We start from the raw sequence: 23550 nt of genomic DNA, 5'->3' as shown, positions 1-23550 counted from the left end.
ATCCATAAGTTTTATTACATTATATTTTCATTCATCTCAGAGTATTTTAAAATTTCCCTTGTTATTTGTTCTCAGACCCATTTGTTGTTTAAGGGTGTTTTGTTTAATTTACACATACTTGGGAACTTTCCAGATTTCCTCCTGTTATTAATTTCTAATTTCATTCCATTATGGTCCATTGTATAATTTCAGTCCTTTTAAATTTATTGAGGTTTGTTTTATGGTATAGCAGATGGTCTATCCTGGAGAATAGTCCAGGCACACTTAAAAAAATGTGTATTCTTAAAAACTTTTGCTTTGCCAAATACCTGGTTAAGAGGATGAAAAGAGAAGCTAGCTACAGATGGAAAGAAAACATTTGAAAAACTCATATCAAACAAAGTACTAGTATCTAATATATATAAAGAGATCTCAAAACTCAACAGTAAAACACATGCAGTTAGAAAATGAGCAAAAGACCTGAACAAACATTTCCCTGCAGAGAATCTTAAAATGGCAAATATGCTCAAGAAGAGATAGTCAAAATTATTAGGCATTAAGAAAATGCAAGTTAAACCACAATGAGATATCACAGCACACCTCTCAGAATGGCTAAAATAAAATAAAATAAATAAATAAATAAATAAATAAATAAACAAACAAACAAACAAACAAACAAATAAATAAATAAATAAAAACACCAAAATACTGCAAAAGATATCGAGAAACTTCATCTCTCATAGATTGCTGGGGGGATGTAAAATTGTATAACCCCTCTGAAAAACAGTTTGACAGTTTCTTTAAAAAAATCAAAACCCTAAAAGAACCAGCACACGACTTGGCTACTGCATTCTTGTGCAATTATCCCAGAGAAGCGAAGACTTATGTTCACAAAAATACCTGCAGATGAATATCCACTCCAGCTTTATTCATAATAGCCCCAAACTGGAAATAACTCAGACGTCCCTCAGTGGGTGAGTTGTTCAACAGTCTCTGACACATCTGCACGTTGGAACTACTCAGCAATCCAACAGAACAAATTGCTCATACATGCAACGAGCTGGATGGATCTCCAGCGAATTGTGTTCAGTGAAAGTAGCAATCCCAAAGTTTAAATACTGCATGATTCTATTCAGATAGCATGGTTGCCACGACAAAATCATGATTCTGAAGACGGAAAGCCAATTAGAGGGTGACAGGAGTTAAAGAGGGGGTGCAGGCCAAAGTAAGAGCACACGGCCATACAAAGGCAACAGAGATCTCCATGGTGACGGAATGTTCTGTGTCTTGAACGTATAAACGTAAAAATCTAGGCTGTGACAGTTTTGCAAGATCTTGTCATTGGGGGAAACTGGTAAAGGTTACATGGGATCTCTGTATAATTTCTTTCAACCACACGTGAATCTACAATTAGCTTAAATTTTTTAAAGATTAGGGGCAGAGTGTTAGCTCAGTTGGTTAGAGTGTGGTGTTATAATGTTATAAGGTCAAGGGTTCGGATCCCCATGCCAGCCAGCCATGCAAAAAAAGAAAAAAACTCCATAGCTAATATCGTAGCGGGACCGACTTTAGTGACTACGACACATGCCTGTGGGATTCTGATCTCTGACCCTAACTTGTTTATATCTCAGATTAGGATGACTTCTCTCATTTCATCCAGAAAAATCCAAGATTGTTCAACATTTTAAATGCAGGATATGAAGTCCGATTATTCATTCACTGGAATGTCATAAATATTTAGGGGTGAAGAGTGTTTCTTATTTTCCCGCAAATGCAATTAATAAAATTATTAATAATAGTAAATCCAAGTTGCATGGGATTGGGCAGAGAGTCAGCCAAATGGGGAACTGACTAAATGCAGAGGCAGAGGACCGTGACTGATCTGCAAGGACTACACGACAGGGGCACTTCTGAGCTTTCTCCCACGTGTCATTTGCCTGATTTAAGATTTTGACTTCAGGGTGTCTTCTTCTGTAGAAAGAGGCCCCATGTCGCTGGTGTGAGTGTTTTATTTGGAGTTGCGGGTGAAACTTCTCCTGGGATGATGACAGGTCTGTTTTCTTCATTAGTCACCCATGGTGTGCTCAGAATTAAGACCCAGGGTTTTGATACGTGATTCCCCAGACAGCAGAAAGGAAAGACACTCTTGGCCATGGAACTGTAGTAATTTGTGCAGCGCCACCATCTGCCCTGAGGAGCTAACTCAGGTGCTTCTGTCTTCACGGCCATTTGTCCCCAGAGAGGCGGCGACTTGAGACGACATTCTCTGAATCCAACGCCTGACACAGCCAGCGCTGCAGTTCACCAGTCGAGCATTCCACGCTGGGAGGGATTTCCCTTTCCCATGACTATTTCCCCCACTCCCATAGCAGAGCACCGCCCCTTGCTCACATTAATTCTTAAAATATGGTGCAAAATAAGTCCAGCTAACACTGTGCTCTGCATTCTAAGTCATGTCGAGGCACCTTGTCAGATCATTCACACCTTGGCTACAGTCCACATGGAAAAATGTGTCACATGCAAGTTTCACATCTCATGTTTGCATTTTTTATCACCTTGGACCTGCGGCAAAATAATCTGGCTTGGAAACAGGTCGGGGTGGAGGTGGGGTGCAAGAAGGAGATGGCAACAAACCTGATTTCTGTTTCTAACCTGGTTTCTGATTTACTGAATTACTTGAGGGTGTCAAGGAGAGAATTACTGCATTCTTCTGACCCCCTGTTTTTTGAGTGTGTAAATGACACATACACATAGCACAGGACCTTCAGCAGGAAATTTAAGCACAGAGCCACATCTGTGACTGTCCACTGCAAGATGACCAAGCAACCACGTTAGTCTTGCAACAGGCCGGGTACCCAAGTGACAAAGAGCAAACAGAACACAGTTTGGATAACATCACCATGAAAGCACAGCTGGGCATGGATTTTTCTTTTAAGGGGGGGAAAGGGAATAGCATTTTTTATTCTGACAATGTTTGACATTTATTTTCAAATTTGACGTTTCAAATGTTAGAATAGGTCGTGTCACATCTTGGCTCCATGAGCACAGGGACAATAGTCAACTGGACATCAGCTCGATCTCCTCGCCCAGCCGTCGTCCACCCTCAGCAGCTTTTCCAAAAAAAGAGGTTCTTTGGAAATGCTGAGAAAACACCCTCAGAAGCCTTCTCCAGTGGCTCTTGTTTATACATAACTAGAAAGTGAGGGATCTACCATTCTGGACTGCTCCTAAAATTAGGCCTTTTAAAAACTTCATCGTCGACCCAAATAAGACCTTTCTTTCCTTCTCTCCCTGCAGCCTCAAAGGAGACCTTTCTCACGTCTTCCTCCCCGCTATGCCACCTCTAAAACAAATAATAATAACTTTACAAAGCAACCTACTAAGACATTACAAAATTGAAAAGAAACATAATACATTAAATTTCCTTTATTTTTATAGGGTAAAATTTTTTTCCCCTCATTCTCATGTATGTGATTATTTTTACATTACTGGTCATTTTTCATTTAAAAACAATTATGAACGGCAGCATCTGTCTACTTAGATGAGTATTCGGAGAGAGCCAAACAGCAACCCACACATGAAAAAGCACTACAAACCCCATGGAGTGGGATAACGACAGAATATTTCCAGTATGACAAGACAAAAGAAGAGAATGGATTCCTATGTCCACATTCTATATTAATTCTGTTACTCTGTCAAGACTGTTTTCCAAGAAGCAGCAACTATGCATAAAGCCCGGGTAAGAGGGTCTTTGCTTTCAGTAAAGAAGGATTAAAGTCAGTTCTGGAAATACGCTCAGAGTAGCGAGACTAAACAAGCCCCACATGCCTATCAGAATCCTGTGGAACGAGCTGTAATGCAGCCCCAGATGCAGAAGACCCCCAGAACCCAGAGCGGCTCTTGGAGAATGGGCACACACCACGGTGGGGCCTGAGCATCGGCCAGTCTTCGGGAAGGCATGTTAATTACAAGTGCTCAGGGTTCCCAGCCCTGGGGACTGAGCCCTCACTGTCCGGATTCCCCAATCTGCCCGGTAAATCTCCTGTACCCCATATACGAGCATTTGAGTCACATGGGAAAAGGGTTTGTGACAGCGTAGACTTAAAAGCTGCATGTTTCCTGCCTGCTTTTGTTTAGAATAAATCAGCCCCATCTCCGACACCTCCCTAAAAGCTGGAAGTGCTAAGGACCCTCCTGCACCCCCTTGCAGTGACTCAGAGCAGGGTTTTGTCATCCTGCTGTGCTGGGCCCACACTGTCCCTGTCATCCATCAGCCTGAATCACCCACAGGCCTCTTCAGCCTGCTAGACAGGTGGCCACTGGACTCCTTCCTGCAGGCTCAGGGCCTGCCTTTCACCTCTGCTGTAGACTTCACCTGCTCAGCAAAATGTAACAGGATAATGCACAATAGGCTCAAACCAGAGCCATCTGAGAAATTCTTCACACTGGAGTTCCTCGAAAGCGTTGTCCTTCTGAAACATATCTGCATAACAGCTCATCGCGACACCTCAAGTGTCAAACCTTACCCCAGGTCTGAGTGTGAGCCCCACAGATGGGGCAGGTTGATCATTTAGTTTCTCAGAGGAGACAGCATGAGTACAGACCTGAAATTCACCAGCTGAGGAGATACGAGGCAGAGAAGGAGGTGGGAAGACTGGCCTGAGTCACAGGGTCCATCCGCAACAGAGCTGAGGAACCTCTGACTCCCAGGAGTCTGCGCCTGGAGCTCTCCTGCTGCTGAAGGGTCTGCAGAATGCTTGCTCTAAGGACTCAAAGAGGCCATCCCTGGAGTAAGGCACATTCAGAGAGTGGCCTCTGGGCCCCAGGCTGCGACCCGCCTTCCCTTCCAAAAAGCCCCGCCAGCCACATGAGGCCCCTGGACAGTGTCTCCCTTTCAAGGCTGTGCTGGGCAAAGGTTTTAACTGGCACCGTCTGACTATGTGTATGTGTGTATATGGGCATGTGTGTGTGTGCATGTATGTGCATGCATGTGTGTGCGTGTGTGTGGCATATGAGAGGCTTCTGGACATAACAGAAACTGCTCAGGGCTTGGGATAAGACCAGACCTGGGTTAATATCCAGGCTCAGCAGCTCATTTGTCCTGTGACCTTGGGCAAGTTATCTCACTTCTCTGAATTTCCCTTTTCTGATCTGTCAGATGAGAAAAATGAAACTGTACTCCCAGAGGGGGTGTGAGGACTAGTGTGAATACATTAGAGAAGATGAGCAGGTGTTCAATAAATAAGAAAAGACGAGGTTCAATATCGTCACTGCTACACTGCTGCTTTGCTCTGACTACCTTTATTAATGCCGTTAATAATAAAGATCTGGGGCCCAGCACACTCTTGGGTGTGGATCTGAAAACTCTAATAGCCTTCGGATGCCTGATGAAGGGGCTTCATGACTTTTATCTCAGCAGCACTGAAACCAGGGTGTCAAATACATATAAATGTGTTGAATCCTTTGCCACAGTAGGTCCAGGCACCTTGCAGACATACCAAATCAATTACGGGTAACTTAACTGCAAGTTGAAATATATAAACCTGCCTTGCATAACATTAAAGGGAGGATAAATTTTAATTATAGGGCTGCATTTTACTACTAACCCATAAGCCATAATAAGTTGCCTGCTTTGTACTTACGAAATGAATCGCCTTTTGAGAAGCTCAATGGTTTGCACAAAGATCTTACAAACCAGCCTTAACACAGCTCTGTGGGTAGAGAACATCCAGAAAAATCCTTGTGAAAATGTCAGAAAATAAAGTGTGAAGTTGAGAACTTCTTATTTTCACTGCCCTAACCGAGTGAGTCAGGCATCCTGTTCCTTGCCATTAGCAAATCGTGGATGAAGACGCAGGGGTGGCAGGTAATCCCACCTGCAGCCGACAGGAGGGGACTGGGAAGGTGAGGGACGGTGTGACTGAGACCCACCCCTACGGGCCAGGATTTGCATTAGAACCAACAGGGCGAGGGCTGAAGGAGGAAAGGCACATTTCCCCTCTTCAGTAAACCACACACACAGACAAGACCGGGGTGCTGAAGACTCGGCCTGGCAAACGTTCAGTACGATAATTGAGAAGTTTGGCATTTTAAGAGGTATAAATGAGAGCAGAACATCTGGTTCACAGAAGCTAATGGAGATAACATCTGGGGCGGGAAAGGAGGTCGGGGCTGGGGGGAGATGAGGAACAACCCAGAAAACATCTGGATGCCCAAGGTCTCGGTCGGGGCTGTTTAGCCTGAAAAGGAGGCTGGCAGAGGGGGAAGGGCTGCCTTTGACCCAGCAAAGGATGGCTGTGTGGTGGGCAGCCTCAGGCGGGGCTGCTCCAGGGCCAGCAGGTGTACCCAGGTGACAGCACAAGGAGCCCACAGGTGTGACGATGCAGCTCACAAGGGCTGTACAGTCAGGTATGAGATCTGCTCCTCCAGGGCTGAGAAGAGGCAGAGTGTGTCCCTCTCGTGGAGAGCATGGAGGACGTGCCACAATTCCCAGGGGTCCACGCCACCCTCACGTCTACAGGGCAGACCCAAGAAGGGGCTGGAACACAACACAGCGTGACTTGTGAGAGCTCACCGGGACCAGCCGAAACATTTGGCCCGTATCTTTTTTGCTGGATAAACCACAAAGTGGTGGCACTCAGAGATCCTGTTATTCCACCAAGGCCGAGGATCGAAATCCACACAGCACCCGAGGGGAACACTGGCATTTCTGGGGCATCTTGCAGCATGCTGGCTGCAGATGTGATGTCACAAGGTCTATGCACATGTCATTTCGCTGGTTGATATGACTGTGTTGTGCCATTTCAGTAGGTTGCAGTGAAACCTAAAATATGTCTCGACAGAATTGGATGAAAAGTTGAATGAGAGAAGATAGGAAAATAGAGGAGAGAAAAACAGGGCCAGGACTCAGGATGGAAACGTCTGCAGAGACGACCTACACATTTGCCCCCGTGAGCCACGTCTCACTCGGTGTTTACAACCTCTCGGAGGCACATGGAGATGGTTTCCCATTTTACAGATGAGTTAACCGAGGCTCATGGCCTAAGCAATTTCTCAAACACCTGACCGAGCATACGGGCTGGGATTTTAATCGAGGCCTGATCAACCACGCAGCAGGTGCCATCTTGTGTACTGACCCCGTCTCCAGAATTGCTGGGGACTAAGTCGAGCTGCTTACCTGGGGACTAGGTCGAGCTGCTTACCTTCTCGTTGGCTGGGGCAAGTCCAAGGACACAGCATGGAGAGTGGACGCCTCTGCAGACCAGCCACAGAGCGTGACTCCTCTGAAGCCCAGCACAGTGTGCCCACACAGAGATACTTAATGCATGTCTGTCACTGCCCAGAACGATGTGACATTTCAAAACCCATCTGGAGAGTATTCTAGAAACTTAACAACTATGAAAGCTGTATTTCCCTTTCAGCCATTACATGTTTGCATGTGTTTTAGGTTTGTAGAAGATTTTTGACTTCTAGAAACAAAATCACTGTTCCTGGGGGTTTTCACTCTTTTAGGGAGCTTCAGATAGGCAACTCCCTTAGGACAAAGATGGTTGCTGAGATGACTGGGCATGTGAGTCCTACAGCTTCCAGTCTAAACATTTGATTTATGTTAATGACAACATTTGGTTATTTAGTGAACATTGATATGCAAAGAGGATGACAAATCATGACACCAGAATGTGTTTCTAAAGCTTTCTCAAGTCCTCTGGCACAGGAGAGGTATAAACACAAGCACTGTCATTACAGAGCACTGGCTAGGTAGTCTGTGATTCAAGGTGGGCACCAGGCAGAGCTCAGAAACACAGATCTTAGAGACCTCATTTGTCAAGAGCACATTAGTGTAGCAGTGAACTTCCTAGCTCCAGCAAATGCAAACCCAGATGAGATTTCATTTCCCTCTGACATCGTATCGTTGGACCTAATTCATTTAAGAAATATTTTCATTATACCTACTATGTGCAGGGTCCCATAGGGACACAAAGATGGAAAATAAATGAGTCCAGAATCGAAGGACACCTACACCCTACACCAATTGTGGGTAGGATCTACCGATGGCCATCGTAGCAAATTTATTTTCCAAAGATGACTGCTATCATACTTCTCATCATACAAGTTCTTCTAGAACCTCACCCCATATCCATCAAGAGGGGGTTAGAGATTTGCTTGTAGACAATGGAGCGAGACGATATTGAGGCTGCAGAGCTTTGGTGGCTAGGTCAGAAGAAGCCATGTGACATTCACCTTACTCACCAGGATGCATGTGCCAGAGCCCCATGACCACCATGTTCTGAGGAAGCCCAAAGTACCACAGCCCAGGACCACATGGAGAGGCTCTGAGACCACATGCAAAGGGACAGAGATGTCCAGCTAGTCCTCAGTGAGTCCAGTCCTCTGCTGTTTCAGTCCCAGCTACTATCTAACTGCAACTGCATGAAAGACCCCAGATCACAACTACTCAGCAGAGCCCATCCCAGATTCCCGGCCCATAGGAACCACGAGAGATACTGAATTGCTTGTTGTTGTCTTAAGACACTAAGGGTTGTGCTAACTTGTTATTCAGTACTGGATAAGGAGAGCATAACAGCAAATTGTTATAGAGATTTAGGAAAAAGGAGAGATCCTCTAAGTAGGTGATCAGGACCACTTCGCAGCAGAGTCACCATTTAAGGCGGGCTTTGGCGAGGAGGTGCGGATGAGCGATGGAGGGAAGGTTGATGTACATGAGGGGAACAGCCAAGGTGAGTTTGGAATGAAAATCCACAGTATGTGCCATATGGAAACGTGTTGTGGGACATGGGCTGGGAGGTGAGATTAGACCTGAGAAGGGTCTGTATCTGTACTGTGCATATGGTAGCCTCTGATCCCAGATGGCTATTTAAATTTAAATGAATTAAAATTAAATAGAATTAAAAATTCAGTTCCTCAGTCAGAGTAGCCACATCTCCAGTGCTCAGTAGCCACGTGTGGCCGGTGGCTGCTGCATTGGATGGCACAGACACAGAGCGTCTCTCTCCTCCAGAACTTCCACCAGACAGCGCTGGTCTAGGTGGTATTTTTCCCTGATCCTCAGGCCCAGTGGTGAGCCTGGAGGGGTGAGAGGCATGTGACAGCTGTGTTTTAGGACAGTTAAGCTGGAGCTATGAGTGGGAAAAGACTCTCGAGAAGGTTAGTTAGGAGGCTAAGGTCACAGGGCAGGCAGGGGACACGTCTGTCATCTGCCCCACAGAGGCTTAGAATCAGGGGACAGGGAGCCTGCAGTCTCGGGACAGGCCAGCCAGGGGAAAACGGACTAGCCAGCTTTATCAGGAAGCTGGTGATGTACTTATCAATTCCTTAGAGTATTAAAATGGTTTTGTTACAGGCCAGGGCTCACTGGAGACCTGAGAAAACCAAAGTCAGCTTTCAAAGACCTGGAATAAAAACCGAGGGACTGGAAAGTGGGGGAGCAGGGAGGGGAGGGGGCCCAGGAGGAGGGACTGTGGGTGACACCCCAACCCCACCCGGGGCTGGTGGTGGCAGTTCACTGTGACGAACGTGCTCAGCAGAGCTCTGGAGGAGAGTGTCTTTGAGACACCTTTTAACTCAGTGGAACAACCAGTAAGAAATGAGACAGATTCAATTACACTAACTGACCACTCGTTTGTAACAGACTGAAAAGAAGGTGACTAGAACAGTCACATCTAAACTCTCCAGGAAGAACACTAGAAATCATCAGTATTTGATATTAAAAAAAGAAAAGAAAAGAAAGTTTGAAATAGATCAGATGAGCTCTCCAGGGTGTCTGCAGCTCCTGCCATTTCCTTCCCCGGTGTCCACCAATGCAGGCCGAGCTCTGAGGCACACAGGCCAGCATTCTGTCCTGCTGCTTCCACCAAAGGCAATGATAGACCTCAGCAGACTGGGTTTTGCATCAAGAGCTCCTCACCCCAGTGGAACAGAAAATTTTCTACAACTTGGCTCCTTCAGAGAGACCTAGCAAAACATGGACATCCTTACCCATGCCACAGACCCTGAAGTCCCCTTCCAAGCCACGAAAAGGTCAGCCAAAGGTAGAGCCCCTCCCACATATACCGTAGTGCTCTGTTATGTGTTAACGACAAAAATAGACCCTAGCAGAATCAATACTATGTGGGACTGAATAAGGAAACACAAATCCTGCTCCAGAAACCCATGCGTTCAACCCACATAAACCAACAGCTCAGACCCAAACACATCACCCTGAAAGGGCAGCTGAGCCGTGGACGTGAGGACACCACATGACAAAGCACGCAGCTCCGCGCAGGTGTCAGGGTCCCCCAACACTGCCTCTTCTCAAGGATTCCTCCACAACCCTTTCTACTGGGACGCTTAAAACTCTTTCCGACTCAGCCGGGAACATGTTTCTCTTATATCAAATCTTCCCACACCAGAAAGCCTGATTCCCTGTCTGAGAACAGGAGATGAGAAAAAAAATGTTTTGCACTGAGGATCAAGTTTAAAATATTTTGTACTTTGCCTCCCTGGGAAAAGTCAGAGAGAATGCCACTCCCCTTGTTTACAAACCTTTGCACTTTCCAGAGGTGTGATTTTCAGAGCTCCAGAAAGGTCCCCCACGTTGTTTTCTCCTAGAAAAGCTTAAAGACGAGCTGATACTGGTAGTTTTCTTTACTCTCTGGCTCTGTAAACATGCATATCACTTTAGACCAATGCCAAGGAGCAACCCTGTTTATGTGTAAATTCCATGATGACTACACTTTTATTGCAAAAATCCACCTGTCTTAGAACACGAGGAATCTGCCAGGAGCGCTGTGGGTCTCCCCCACCTGCTCATGGTCACCCAGCATTGGGGATGTCTGCTTTGATTCATTTTCTCCTGAGGAGGACACACACTCAATCACGGTCAACACCTATTAGCACGGGTCAGGGTGGGGACAGGAACTTCTCTGCAGAGCAGTCAGGGAATAATCACACCAGCTCAGGCTCACGTGGCGCCTACCATGAGCCAGGCCCTGTCCTAGGTGCCTCATGTATTTTAATTCATTTTCTCCTCTCAACAAATCCACGAGGTAGGTCCTATTATTTCACCCCATTTTACAGAGGAGGACAAGAGAGGTCCATGGGGAGGTGTGAACCCAAGCAGGCCGCAGCCCAAGGTTTTCACCACTACACCATCCCACCCGCATGAGAACAATGCAGATTTTATAAACCATCTCGCAGGAGAAACACGAAACCACATGTCCCCTAACTTAATGCCCCTGCAAGGCATAAAAGGTACATGGTAAAGTGCCAGAGATCTGCAGAATGTAAACGCAATATAGAAAAAGCTTAGGGCTTGGATGCAGTAGCAGGGTGTGTATACTCAATCAGGGCACAGGAGACCTGAAGAGGCTGTCCAGCCCAGCATGCAGCATCCGACAGCCCCTGCCCCAGCTGAAGACAGCCCGGCTCCCACACCTTCCTTCCTCCCCAGCCATCAAGTCGTCCCCCGACAGAGCCCAAGGAAGTCCTTAAGATGACTTAGTGAACCATGACTCCCGTCTTCTTACCGTCCCTTAAAAATGACACCCCCGCTCCCTCCCTGTTTGCTTGAGGAAATTTATGTCTGGTCCAAATAGTCAAGAAAGAGTGAATAAATCATTTTCTACCAGTTGCAGGGTGCTCAGAGGAATCAGTTTCCATTTTGTGTAGAGCTGTGAGGGGTGTGTGTGTGTGTGTGTGTGTGTGTGTGTGTGTGTGTGTGTGTGTGTGTGTGTGTGTGTGTGTGTGTGTGTGACTGCGTCTTAGGATGCCGACAGAAGGGAAACCCAGAGAAGGGAAAGGCGACATCCAGGGGCAATCTCAGCATAGCAAATGACACGAAGATGGCTTGTTGAACACCCGTTCCTGGGTCAACCCCTAGAATGTGGCAGCACGAACTATCGTTTCTTTCCTGGACTAGTATCCGATTGCTAACGTGCAATTAGTTATGTTTCTTCTGGAGCCCTGAAACCCTGAGCTGAGTCAATGAACCCAGGACGTCAACCAGGGACAGGGTCCCCGCCCCAAGCAGGGGAAGCCCGGAGCCAGGACCTTCTCATGGAGGAAGCGTGAATCTGAGCAAGGCAAGTCAGCATCGATTTTAGGATCTTACTTGTAGTTTTTCTCCCAGAATTTCACCGGCCTGACATACGATGTGAGGAAAATCACACTCCCAAGAAATGGGCTCAGTGGAGTGGAAAACACGGACGTGGCAAACGTCTGAAAGAAAAGCAGGGCAGAATCTGAGAATGTTGAGTTAAGGCAAAAAAATGTACTCTGTTTTTAAAGGTCCTTTCAGATTTTGACTCTTTTTTCATTAAAGCCATTTTCTCACCAAAGACAGACAGGAGACCATACACTTAATCTCTACGTACAGACTTAGACATATGAAACTTTCCGGAGTCTCCTGCTAGTCTCCTTCCACCGCCGTGTAAACCAAATGATTCTCATAAAAATCCCAGCGGTCTCAGTCTGACTCACAGCAAAGATTTAGCATCTAAGGATTGAAAAGAACAGTTTCTTTTTATTAAGATATCATTAGCTGGACAAAACATACCATGGTACATTTACCACGGAACTGAGTAGCTTTGTAAATAATTAAAATTAAATTACCCTTCTTAACACTAAAGAAACAGCACTGTTTGGGAAGGTATCATCTGTTTCTCAAAGAATCTTTTCCCACTATGAAAAAATATAAATACACATATATACTGTTCATATGTAGATCATACGCTAAACAGCAATAGCTCGATGCAAGTCACGTCTGGTTTATAAGCTAAACAGGTGCACACGTGAAGTCACGGTGTTTGGAGGGCAAATCGCCCCGTTGGCACCTGTGCGAATGTCTCAGTGACTGGCATGTCTGGGTTTCACACACCCTGGGTGATCAGAAATGCAATTGCTCAACATTAAACTTAGTACAGCTGTAGCTTCTGGCCTGAGCCTGGTCCATCTCTGGAAATTGGGGGGTGGCTGGGGGTGCCAGAAGCAGCAGTTTTTGCTCTGAACACGCGGGTCCCTCTCTAGCCTCACTTCATCTCTGCAGAGATTCTCGCAGCTGCCAATCATGTAAGCATCAGGGCGGTGCGGGGGTCTGGCGGGCTGGTGGTTAGAAGAGTGACAGGGAATATGATGAAGACCCCCATGGGGTGGCAGAGGTCAGCAGGGGGCCGGACCCCAGGTCTCATGTCTGCACATCCTTCCTCGTCCTGGGGGGAGGACGTGGACCATTCTACCACAGAGGCTGATCTTCCGGTGGCATCGCTGTCGCTGCTGCACAAATTGGGGTCTTATTTCTTTAGCCCATGTTCAAAAAGGTCTGGCAGAAAATAAAAAAGAAATACTTGGCACAGACAGGAAGACACTATCTCATCAAAAAGCAGGACACAGAAGGGGTAGCCCAGGCCTCAAAGAGCAAGCCATGTGACAGGGTGGGGTGGAGATAGGGCTCCTAAGTACCCCATTTACACGCAAAATACAGAGAGGGGGGCAGCCTCGTGCTGCCCACACTTTCCCATGCATTTTCCTAGATTTAAAATCAGATTTTTGCTTCAAGAGTAATTGTATCTCTTTTTTTTTTTTTGCCTTCTATTTAGTCCCAAACGTCTTCAGGAGTGAGATGACATATCCTCCATTAATAATTCATTCCAGTGTTGAACTGTTTGGGCATCCAAAAGATCTCTCCTGTGCTGCGACTTAAAACCAATTCTCTCTACGCTGACCCATGTTCAAATGGAGAACCACACAGCGCTGTGCTCCTGGGACCGTGCTCATCCCCTGTCCACATCTCTTTGTCTGAAAGCTGAAAATCCCTAAATCTTACCTCAATATTCCTGCCACAAAACACACTAAATGAGCTAGGTCTCTTGTCACTGGACAAGGGGATTGCATGGAAGATGTCTCCGAGCAAAGGTATTGAAAACACATTAGAAGGCAGAGTCCGGTCGGAGGTGACGTTCCCAAGGGCATATATGGGGGACAGAGGGGGAATCTCACATCAGGGGACAGAGGTGCTGGGGCCTGGCATTGTTATTCTTTTTGATTCTAAAACTTCTCCAAAGATTATGCTGTACATTTTTTAAATGCCAGAGACAATTATTCAGAAATTGAGAAGGAAACTAGGGCTAGACTAAAAATAAAATTCAGTGTGTAGGAAAGGAAATGACATGTAACAGGCAAGTGAGAAGGAAGAATTGAACAGATGGCCTCAGAGGCTATTTTATTGGGGGGAAATTAATGAAGAAACAGCACTCTGGGCAAATACAAAAGACCAGGACGATTACTGGTAAAGCAGTGCCAAAAAAGAGGGTCCCCTAGAGCAGGGGACACACGAAAATCCTTCTTTATTTCTGTCCAAGAAGTGGGCGGCAACTCGTTTAAAATAACATTTGAAATGAAAACATCGAGGTCAATAATTAAAAGAGAGAAAAACCATTAGAAGCTCAAAAGGACGAACTAAGTAGAAAGCTGTCTCCCCGAACTAAGTAGAAAGCTGCCTCCCCGACACGCGCATTGAACAGATCATCAGGCTAACTCTGCCTCGTTACTAGTAAACAGCGGTCTTGCAGGGTCTGCACGCATATCACAAGGGTGAGCATTCCCATCTGTCCCTGGAGGTTCCAGGCTCAGAAGCCAACAGAGGCTCCCCAGGGAGAAAACAAGCTCGTACTGGAAAAAGCAATTTACCAAACAGTGCCCCGCTGGCCTGAAAGCTAATTCAGTTCCGAAAAGGAGCAAATTCGTCCCTTCTCAATGCCAGGATGAAGCCCGCAGCCTCTTAACAGAGGGATAAGATAATTAACGTTTCAAAATTAGTCAAGATCCAGGGCTGACATTTAGGAACTCGGTAGCTTTGGGTGGCACGTATATCCAGTTTTCTCAACTACTTATCTCACTATATTCTGAACAGTGGGACGCTGGATCCCTAGTAGCAAATGTCTGCCTTTATGGCTGGGCAGCAATGGGAGGTGTCCTTGGGTCAGGGAAGCAGGTGAGTCCTGGTTAGGCGTGACACAGCAGCAGAGGCCAGTCTCCAGGAGGTCCAGGGAAAGGCTCCCTGCCTCAGCAGATGCCACCAACAGGGCTGGTTTTAGGAACAAAGCAAGGGGATCAACTGAGTCTATTAAAACAGAACTATCAAATGCTCCATAAAATCTACATCTCAATGTTTCGATTTCACAAGACTCTATGCAGTATGAAAGAACTGAGATTTAACATGCACCCTGCACAAGCTGCGCAGATTCTAATGCTGCTTTTATTCTTATAGGAGATACGACTCTTGTGTGTGAACCCTCAACGCGCAGATAGGGCAGGTGATCAAAAGTTACGGCTCCCAGAACAGTCTTACTTCAGCTGTGCAACTACAAGTAGTAATCAGTGTTACTGAACTCACGCCACAAGGCATAACTAGAAATCCTAAAGACCCATGTGAGACCAAAGTTATGATAAAACTGGGAATCGTCATGTCAAGTTTTAAATTCTTAGTGCAAATCCTCGACCGCAAATTGGAATGAATCTAATAGTCTTCGTTTAATAAACATGCTTTAAATTCTAGGCAGGAAACTTTAGACACAGGTCAGAAGTAAATAAAAGTCACCTCAGTCTTGCACCTCGCTGCCTTTGTTTTAAAGGACTCTGTTCAGGAAAACTAAAATTACTGGCATTATGGAAAATGACTGCAGTAAAAGTGAAAGGGTGGGGTATAAATATTTTCCCCCCTTAGCTTGTTCTGCCAAATAACCTTGAAACACTTAAGAAATACCAATGCAGGTCTAAGAACAGGAACACAGAACAGTGTTCATTGTGAAGCCAACGCTTGGTATGCTTTAAAAAATGCTTTGAAACAAATAAGCCTGGAGGAGAGCATTTGTTAAAACTCAGACTACATTTTCACTTACTGATTACCCCAAGTATGTTTCCCGTACACAGAGTTCAGGTCCCAGAGATTCCTTATGAGTCACCTTAATGAGCCTTATGCAAATTTCATATGAAAGAAAGCTCCGAGTTCTCATTAAAACCAGCTAATAACACCCAAAATGGATTGCCAGAGTCGACAATTACGGTGCACACACTTAATGGGCATAAGAATCACCAAGGAAGCTTGCGAAGGTGTAGATTCCAGGACACCACCCTCTGAAACTTGAGTTAGAAAGTCTGAGCTGGGCCCAGGAATCTACTGTAGGGACTTAACGAGTTCCTCCAGGGACCTCCAGGGATCGGATGAATCGGTCTCTGAACCGCTTCTCGGGATACACAGATTTAGAATGTATGAATCCAGTGGAAAGGAAACACTTTGAGGGCAAATTTTAGGCCTGAAACAAGAATTTTTTTTTTTGTTATTAATCTCTCTCTACAGAGTATTTTTTTATTGAATTCTCTCTCTTTACACTCACACAAATACATAAAATTTGGCTACCTCAAAGTGATTTTTAGAAGCAGCATCTCAAACTTGTTTTGAAGTAAATTAAAACTAATGATCGTGACGTAAACACTTTAAAACATACAAGGAAATCGAGGCTTCTTGGCTAACAGCAGTTACAAAACACAATCATCTTTTTTTTTTGTCTTCAGAAATATTTGAGTAATTCTGCTTGTACCTAATTCGGGTTTTTGAATATTACTGAAGTAGATATATGATAACCGTCCTATATAATAATATGTAATTTAAAATAATATATTGAATGCATCAACCGTATCCACAATGTGTGGTAACAGCAAATCAATTTGTACTATTTTGCGCAGGTCAATCCAATCATTTAAGCAGTAACTTTCCATTTAAAAGACAGGACATCTTAATGCAGATCTGGGCATAGGAAATGGAAGGATCAGAAAAAAATTTTAGTGACTCCTGAATATGCATTAAGAAGCAGGAAGAGTTCAAAATTAAATATCTTTCAAGGCTAAGTGGCCTAAAGGGAATCCAAAGTGCCTCCTCCTGTCCCCATTAAAATGTAATCTTCGAGACTTTAAAATCTTTTTATTGCCAGGGGTCAGTGAAAAGCTTGCATCTGTAAAATGTGAATTCCAGCTTGGGGGGTGGAAACAGAAGCAGAAAGGATACGAGGGATTGCAAAGAGCTGGGCAAACACGTGAAACGAAGAACCCCAAGCCATCTGCCAGGGAGCCACGTAGGTCATGACGAACTGCAGCTTCTGAAGGAGCTCCCTGAGCTGAAAGCAAAAGAAGAAAGAGTCATCAGATGGTGGTAACTGTGCCAAGGTCATTTCAAGAACGAGTGTCGCTGTTAGCAAGGGGGACTGAAACTCTAGTTTGTCCTCTTACTCTTACGTTCTTTTGTCCTATAGACAATGCAGCCATTGAATGATATTTTAAAACAGCAAACTGCTGGTCAGAAGAAACCCTGCCCGGTTAATCTAAAACCATTTATCATTTCAACCTATGGATATGGTGTATCACTTTGCCTTTCTTAGAGGAACAATCACACCTTTGTTTTACATTCTTCAAATGGGACTTTCAAAGGAAGATTCATACACAAGCTTGTCATCATTGACGTTGTTGATGTTGTTGAAGTTTTTGTGGATTAATTTCATGTTACCTCTTTTACTGCTCTTGATGAAGAAAATAGCTCCACTCCACTGAATTGCAAGCTACAAAGTAGGTTAGAAAGCCAAGATAGGCTGTGGAAGCTGTTGCACTGGCTAGACAAGACAGCTCAACAAAAAACTGAGTTCTGGGGAGACAGGGAGAAGGGAGACCGTTTGTGAATTAAGGATGAATGGGTAGGTGTGAACATGCTCATTGGTGCTGGCTGGAGGTTCACACTATACACGTGCCGGGGAAAATGAGGAAGCGTGAGCTTCCTGGCTGAAGACCTCTGTTTTGTGATAAGTGACTGCTGAATCCCAGATGCAAGACTCTACTGCCGTCAACTCTAGATGCAGTCAGTCAGTATCCCATTAGGATGTTCCAAAAAAAGTCCATGTACACTCTTCACCCATAATGGGAACTTCAAATGGCCCTTGTTCCTAGACCAGCTGGCATTTAAAACAATAAAACACATTCATCATGGCCATGGATGTGAAAAGAGAAGGAAAAATTAAAAATTTAACTTGGCTCAATAGTTCGTACAAAAGGGCACTTCAAAAAGTTCATGGAAAAATAAAAATGGAAGATAATACTCTCCATGAACTTTCCAAGTTGGAAAGATTAGTGTTACCCTCCACTTCCATTTTTCCATGAACTATTTCAAGTACCCTCATACAGAATATTGGGAGACCGTAATGAAAAGAGGGCATGGGAAATAGGGCCGTTGAGAAAAGGTTTAAGGAACCAAGGTAGCCTTTGGTTTTGAAACCAAAAGGTGATATGACTCTGATCTGCTCCACGAAAATGTAATGAGGTAAAAGGAGGTCGACCAGAATCCTCCCCCAAACTTCCCCTCCATTTTGTCTCACCTGATTTTCACACATATCCTACTTTTGTAGAAAAACTATAATGTAGAACTAAACATTGTTGAAAGCATTTGATAAAATTCAACATCCCTTCATGATAAAAACTCTCAACAAATTAAGTACAGAAGAAAAGTATCTTAACACATTGAAGGCTGCATGTGACACACCCACAGCTAATACTATACTGCATGGGGACAAGATCTACAGATTCAGTGCAGTTCCCATTGAACTACCAGTGACATACTTCACAGAAACAGAGAAAACAATACAAAAGTTTATACAGAACAAAAGATCCCGAATAGCAAAGCAATCCTGAACAGCAACAATAAAAAAAAAGTGGAAGCATGACACTCCCTGACTTCAGATTATACTACAGAGCTATAATAATCAAAACAGCATGCTACTGGCACAAAACCAGACACACAGATCAATGGAACAGAATCAGGAATCCAGAAATAAATCCACGTACCTACAGCCAACTGATTTTCGACAAAGGAGCCAAGAACATACATTGGGGAAAGGACAGTCTCTTCAGTAAACGGTGCTAGGAAACTGGAGATGCACAGGCAGAAGAATGAAACTAGACCCCATCTCTCACCATATACAAAAATCAACTCAAAATGGATTAAAGACTTAAATGTAAGACACGAAACTATAAAACTTCTAGAGGAAAACAGAGGAAATGCTTCAGGACATAGAACTTGACAAAGATTTTATGAATAGGACCTCAAAAGCACAGGAAACAAAAGCAAAAATAAACAAATGGAATTATATCAAACTAAAAACCTTCTGCACAACAGAGGAAACCACCAAGAGAGCGAAGGGACAAACCTGCAGAATGGGAGGAAATATTTGCAAACTGTATATCTGACAAGAGATTATTATCCAGAAAATACAAGAAACTCAGTACCAACCCCCCCCCCAATAATCTGATTAAAAAATGGGCAAAGGAGCTGAACAGACTTTCTCAAGGGAAGACATACAAATCGCCAACAGGTATATGAAAAAATGCTCAACACCACTAATCATCTGGGAAATGCAAATCAAAACCACAATGAGATACCATCTCACCCCAGTTAGAATGGCTATTATCAAAAAGACAGAAAATAAATGCTGGGGAGGATGCAGAGAAAGTGGAAACCTTCTACACTGCTGGTGGAACTGTAAATTATCACAGCCATTATGGAAAACAGTATGGAGGTTCCTCAAACAACCACAGAGGGAACTGCCAGGTGATCCAGCAATCCCACTATTGGGTATGTACCCAAAAGAACGGAAATCATGTCAAGGGGGTATCTGCACTCCCATGTTTATAGTGGTTCTATTTACAATAGCCAAGATTTGGAACCAGCCTAAATGCCCATCCAGGGGTGACTGGATAAAGAAAACACGGTGCGTATACACAATGGAATAGTACTCAGCTGTAAAAGAGAATGAAATCCTGCCGTTCACAGCAACATGGGTGAGCTTGGAGAAGATTAAGACAAATAAGCCAGGCACAGAAAGAGAAATACCACATGTCCTCATTTCATGTGTGGATGCTGAAAAAGTAGATCTCACAGAAGTAGAGAGTAAGATAGTGTGTGGGGGGATGGGGTGGTCAATGGATACAAAACAGGAGATAGGACGAATACGATCTAGTTTTCTCTTGCAATATAGGGAGACGGCAGTGAACGACAAATTACTTTATAACTTCAAGTAGCTAATTGAGAGAATTGTGAATGTTCCCAACGCAAAGAGGTGGCAAACGTTTGAGGTGACGAATATGCTAAATACCCTGATATGATCATTGCGCACTGTATAAATGTTCCCAAATAGCACACTGTACTCCACAAGTGTATAAAATTATCACGGGCCAATTAAGAAAAATAAAATTAAAAAAAAAGAGAACAAAATAGAGAATAGAATAGTGGTTACCAAAGGTCGGGAAGGGGACGGAAAAGACTGTCCTTTCCCCAATGCATGGGGAGAGGTTGTAAATGAACAAAGCTACAAAATAACAGTTGCATAGGAAGATAATTCTGGTGCTGAAGGGAGATTATAGCTAATGCTATTGAATTCTATATTTCAAGATAACCAGAAAAGAGGCTCTGGATCTTGAATGTTACAACCACAAAGAAATGGTAAACTGTTTGGGTGACAGATGTGCTAACTACTCTGATTGGATCATTATACAATATATGCATGCATTGAAACTACAAACTGTAGCCCATAAAAATGCACAATTACGAAAAATAAATTAATAATAATAACACAAAAACCACTGTCAGGTGGGCTGTAGAGATGAACCAAGGATCAAAGGTCTCTCGAAGCTACAGCCAACATACAGAATCCTAAGAAGTCACAGACATCGGGTCAGGTGCAGAACCCCTGGGGTCTAAATAAGCCCACTAGGGACTCTGGTTACAAAGCTGACAATGAGCTTTGGGTGACAGCTGCAGAATTGTAGGCTGAGAGGAGGGGGGGGTGGTCTAGGGGGAGAGGAGGAGGGAAAGAATGAAACAGGGAAAGTGGGGAGGACGAAGGGAGGGCCTTAGAAAAGAAAAGAAAAATGGAAGAGAAAGAAAGGTGATGTGGTTGGACTTGGGGAACTAAAAAAGAACGTGACTTCTGGGAAAGGAAAGCAGGTGTTCGCATTTGCTAATTACTTTTCTCTCTCCCCTCGCGCACTTGCATCAACCACGAGGGACGATCTCACTCGGCTTCCGAATTCTCTTAGAAAGGCCACTTTGGTCTTAATCCTGGGGTTGGCTTAAACCTCCTGAATTCGTTCTGGAGGTGACTCCACAGCCCCAGTGCCCTCGAGAGTCTGACAGCTGAGAGAACAGCATTCCACTCCGGCACGTCCACTTGAGGTCCCATCTCTGTCCCCATAAAATACAGTCTTGTCCCCACTGACTTGCTCTCTAGCAGTCAATAGGTGACGTGCAGAGATGGACAGCTCTCACACAGACACTCCACTCGCTTCTCTGAAAAGGTAGGATTTCCTTTCAAAGCCAGCATCGTGTCCTTTCATTCCTGCCACTAACCCAACCAGAGGAGGAACGTGTCAATTACTCTAGAGAAGACATTCAAGCACGTGACTTGTGGATCCCATGTGTCTGGAGAAGTGGCGGTGGGCTCTCTTGCTCGCCTTGACTCACCAGATTCTAGCAGACAAAACACCTCTGGATGCAAAACCCTCTAGACACGCCACTGTTAAGAATGCTCCACTTATTTATTAGGAAGTAATCATGTGACTCATGCCTGGGTGAGAGTTGTAAGCATGAACAAGGTTACCCCACAATGAATCGTGGGTTATGGAAAGTTACTCCTGTTGGGTTTTCAGTGGATTGCTATATCCTGGGAGGTTTTTCAGCCACCTTCTGAAAAAGCTAAGTAGGTCAGGCACAGCAACTACAATCAGACAGGCTGCCCCAGGGAAAGCCTCATCTGCAACTTTAAAGCTCTAACAAGTAAAACTTCACTGCATTATGATTACATGAATCTATTACAATCATTTTATGCTTAGCCCAGCAACTTGTATTTACATAGAAGCAAACGCAGTAACCAGGCATCTAAGGGCTCCAACCCCTGCTGCAGCTGCAGCCAAGGTCCCAGGTGTCTTCATTCTTTTCTGATGTGCTCTATGCCTTGTTTTGCTTGGTTTTATCATGACTATTGTGAAGAACAAAATGCGTGCATTGTAAAAGATTTTCAACATGAAGCTTATAAAACGTTAGAAGACTCTGCTGTTCTCAATCACAGAGGCCAGATCTTCCGAATGTGAGATCTTAGACACCTACGATTCCTCCACAACACAGGAATTTCATGCTCCTCCACGCAGCCCACCAGAAAAAGGACGTTGTGTGGACCCATCAGATGGAACACAGCACGGTGTTTAGGAACATGGGTGTGAGGCATGCTGCCTGAGTTTGAGTCCCAGCTCCAACCTGTTCATAACTTTCCACATCTGTGAAATGGGGTGGTAACAGTACCTCCTGACAGTCGTCTGAGGATTAAAAGGCTTCGTCTTCGTAAAAAACTCAGAACAGTGCCTGGCAACCATAAGTGCTCTATCAGAGTTTAAGTAAATGTTAGGACAAGTGGGTATATTATCTTCAAGGTGTACTCTGCTCACAATCTGGTAATTTTAGAGCCCTCTTCCCCCCAAAACTGAAGCTTACCAAGTCCCTGCCCTCTCATTTTTCAGAGAAGGAAACCAGGCTCAGAGACGTTAAGTACATTGCTCAGGTCAGACAGCAAGTTATCAGCTCGTCTGAAACCAGAGGTTGACGTTCCTGATTCTCCATCCAGTAATATGTATTCCCCTCACCAAATTTTGCCATGTCTCCTTGAGGGCGTGGGCCTTCTGCAAACTACATCAACAGTAGAAATCTGCCTGACACACAGCAGCTGAGGAAGGGTCTCCCTTGCCCAAGCCTTCCTGCTGACAACAGAGGGCCAAGATCACAAGCATTGACGTGACAAATTATGGCTACAGCAACTATTAGGGATTTGCCCTTCCATGCACACAGTGATGAAGGACCCTGATCTGTCCCAGAACACCCTTTTCAGTATAAATGTCCGATTAGTAAAATATGACACCACCCAACAGGCCTGCTGACACTCAAGGGATCTTAAGAAGGCAGCCTGCTGAGTTCCCTGAGCTGCTTGAATACACAACTCCAAGAAGACTGATTTAGCTCACAGGTTTTATGTTTTCTATTTCTGTGAAGAATGTCACTGGTATTTTGATGCGGATTGCATTGAATCTGTAGATCGCTTTGGGTAGTATGGACATTTTCACAATGTTAATTCTACCAATCCATGAACATGGAATGTCTTTCCATCTTTTGATGTCCTCTTTAATTTCTTTCAGCAATAATTTAGAGTTCTTACTGTAGAGCTCTTTCACCTCTTCAGTTAAATTTATTCCTAGGTATTTTATTCTTTTGATAGCTGTTGTAAATGGGCTTGCTTTCTTGATTGATTTCATTTTCTGCTTGTTCCTTGTTGGTGTATAAGAATGCTACTGATTTTTATGTATTGATTTTGTATCCTGAAACTTTACTGAATTTTTTTAATGAGCTCTAGGAGTATTTTGGTAGAGGTTATGGGTTTTTCATGTCATCTGCCAACAGTGACAATTTGACTTCATTTTTTCCAATTTGGATGCCCTTTC

The 23550-nt window shown here is 44.4% G+C and overlaps 1 protein-coding gene across 1 annotated transcript in view; it reads right to left on the bottom strand.

Annotated features, from left to right (window-relative positions):
- The window catches only part of PCNX2 (pecanex 2), a 237885-nt gene that overhangs the window by 61047 nt on the left and 153288 nt on the right, over nucleotides 1-23550 (bottom strand). The window contains exons 22-23 of the mRNA XM_063082913.1: nucleotides 17036-17144; nucleotides 12089-12218 (exon numbers count right to left, since the gene is read on the bottom strand). Of these exons, the coding sequence (XP_062938983.1) occupies nucleotides 12089-12218; nucleotides 17036-17144 (239 nt within the window). The remainder of the gene's footprint in view (nucleotides 1-12088; nucleotides 12219-17035; nucleotides 17145-23550) is intronic.

The sequence above is a fragment of the Cynocephalus volans genome, chromosome 18, assembly GCF_027409185.1.
Source record: "Cynocephalus volans isolate mCynVol1 chromosome 18, mCynVol1.pri, whole genome shotgun sequence".
Lineage (NCBI taxonomy): Eukaryota > Metazoa > Chordata > Mammalia > Dermoptera > Cynocephalidae > Cynocephalus > Cynocephalus volans.
Note: the sequence above shows the minus strand (reverse complement) of the source record. Positions and strands in the feature narration are given on the sequence as shown.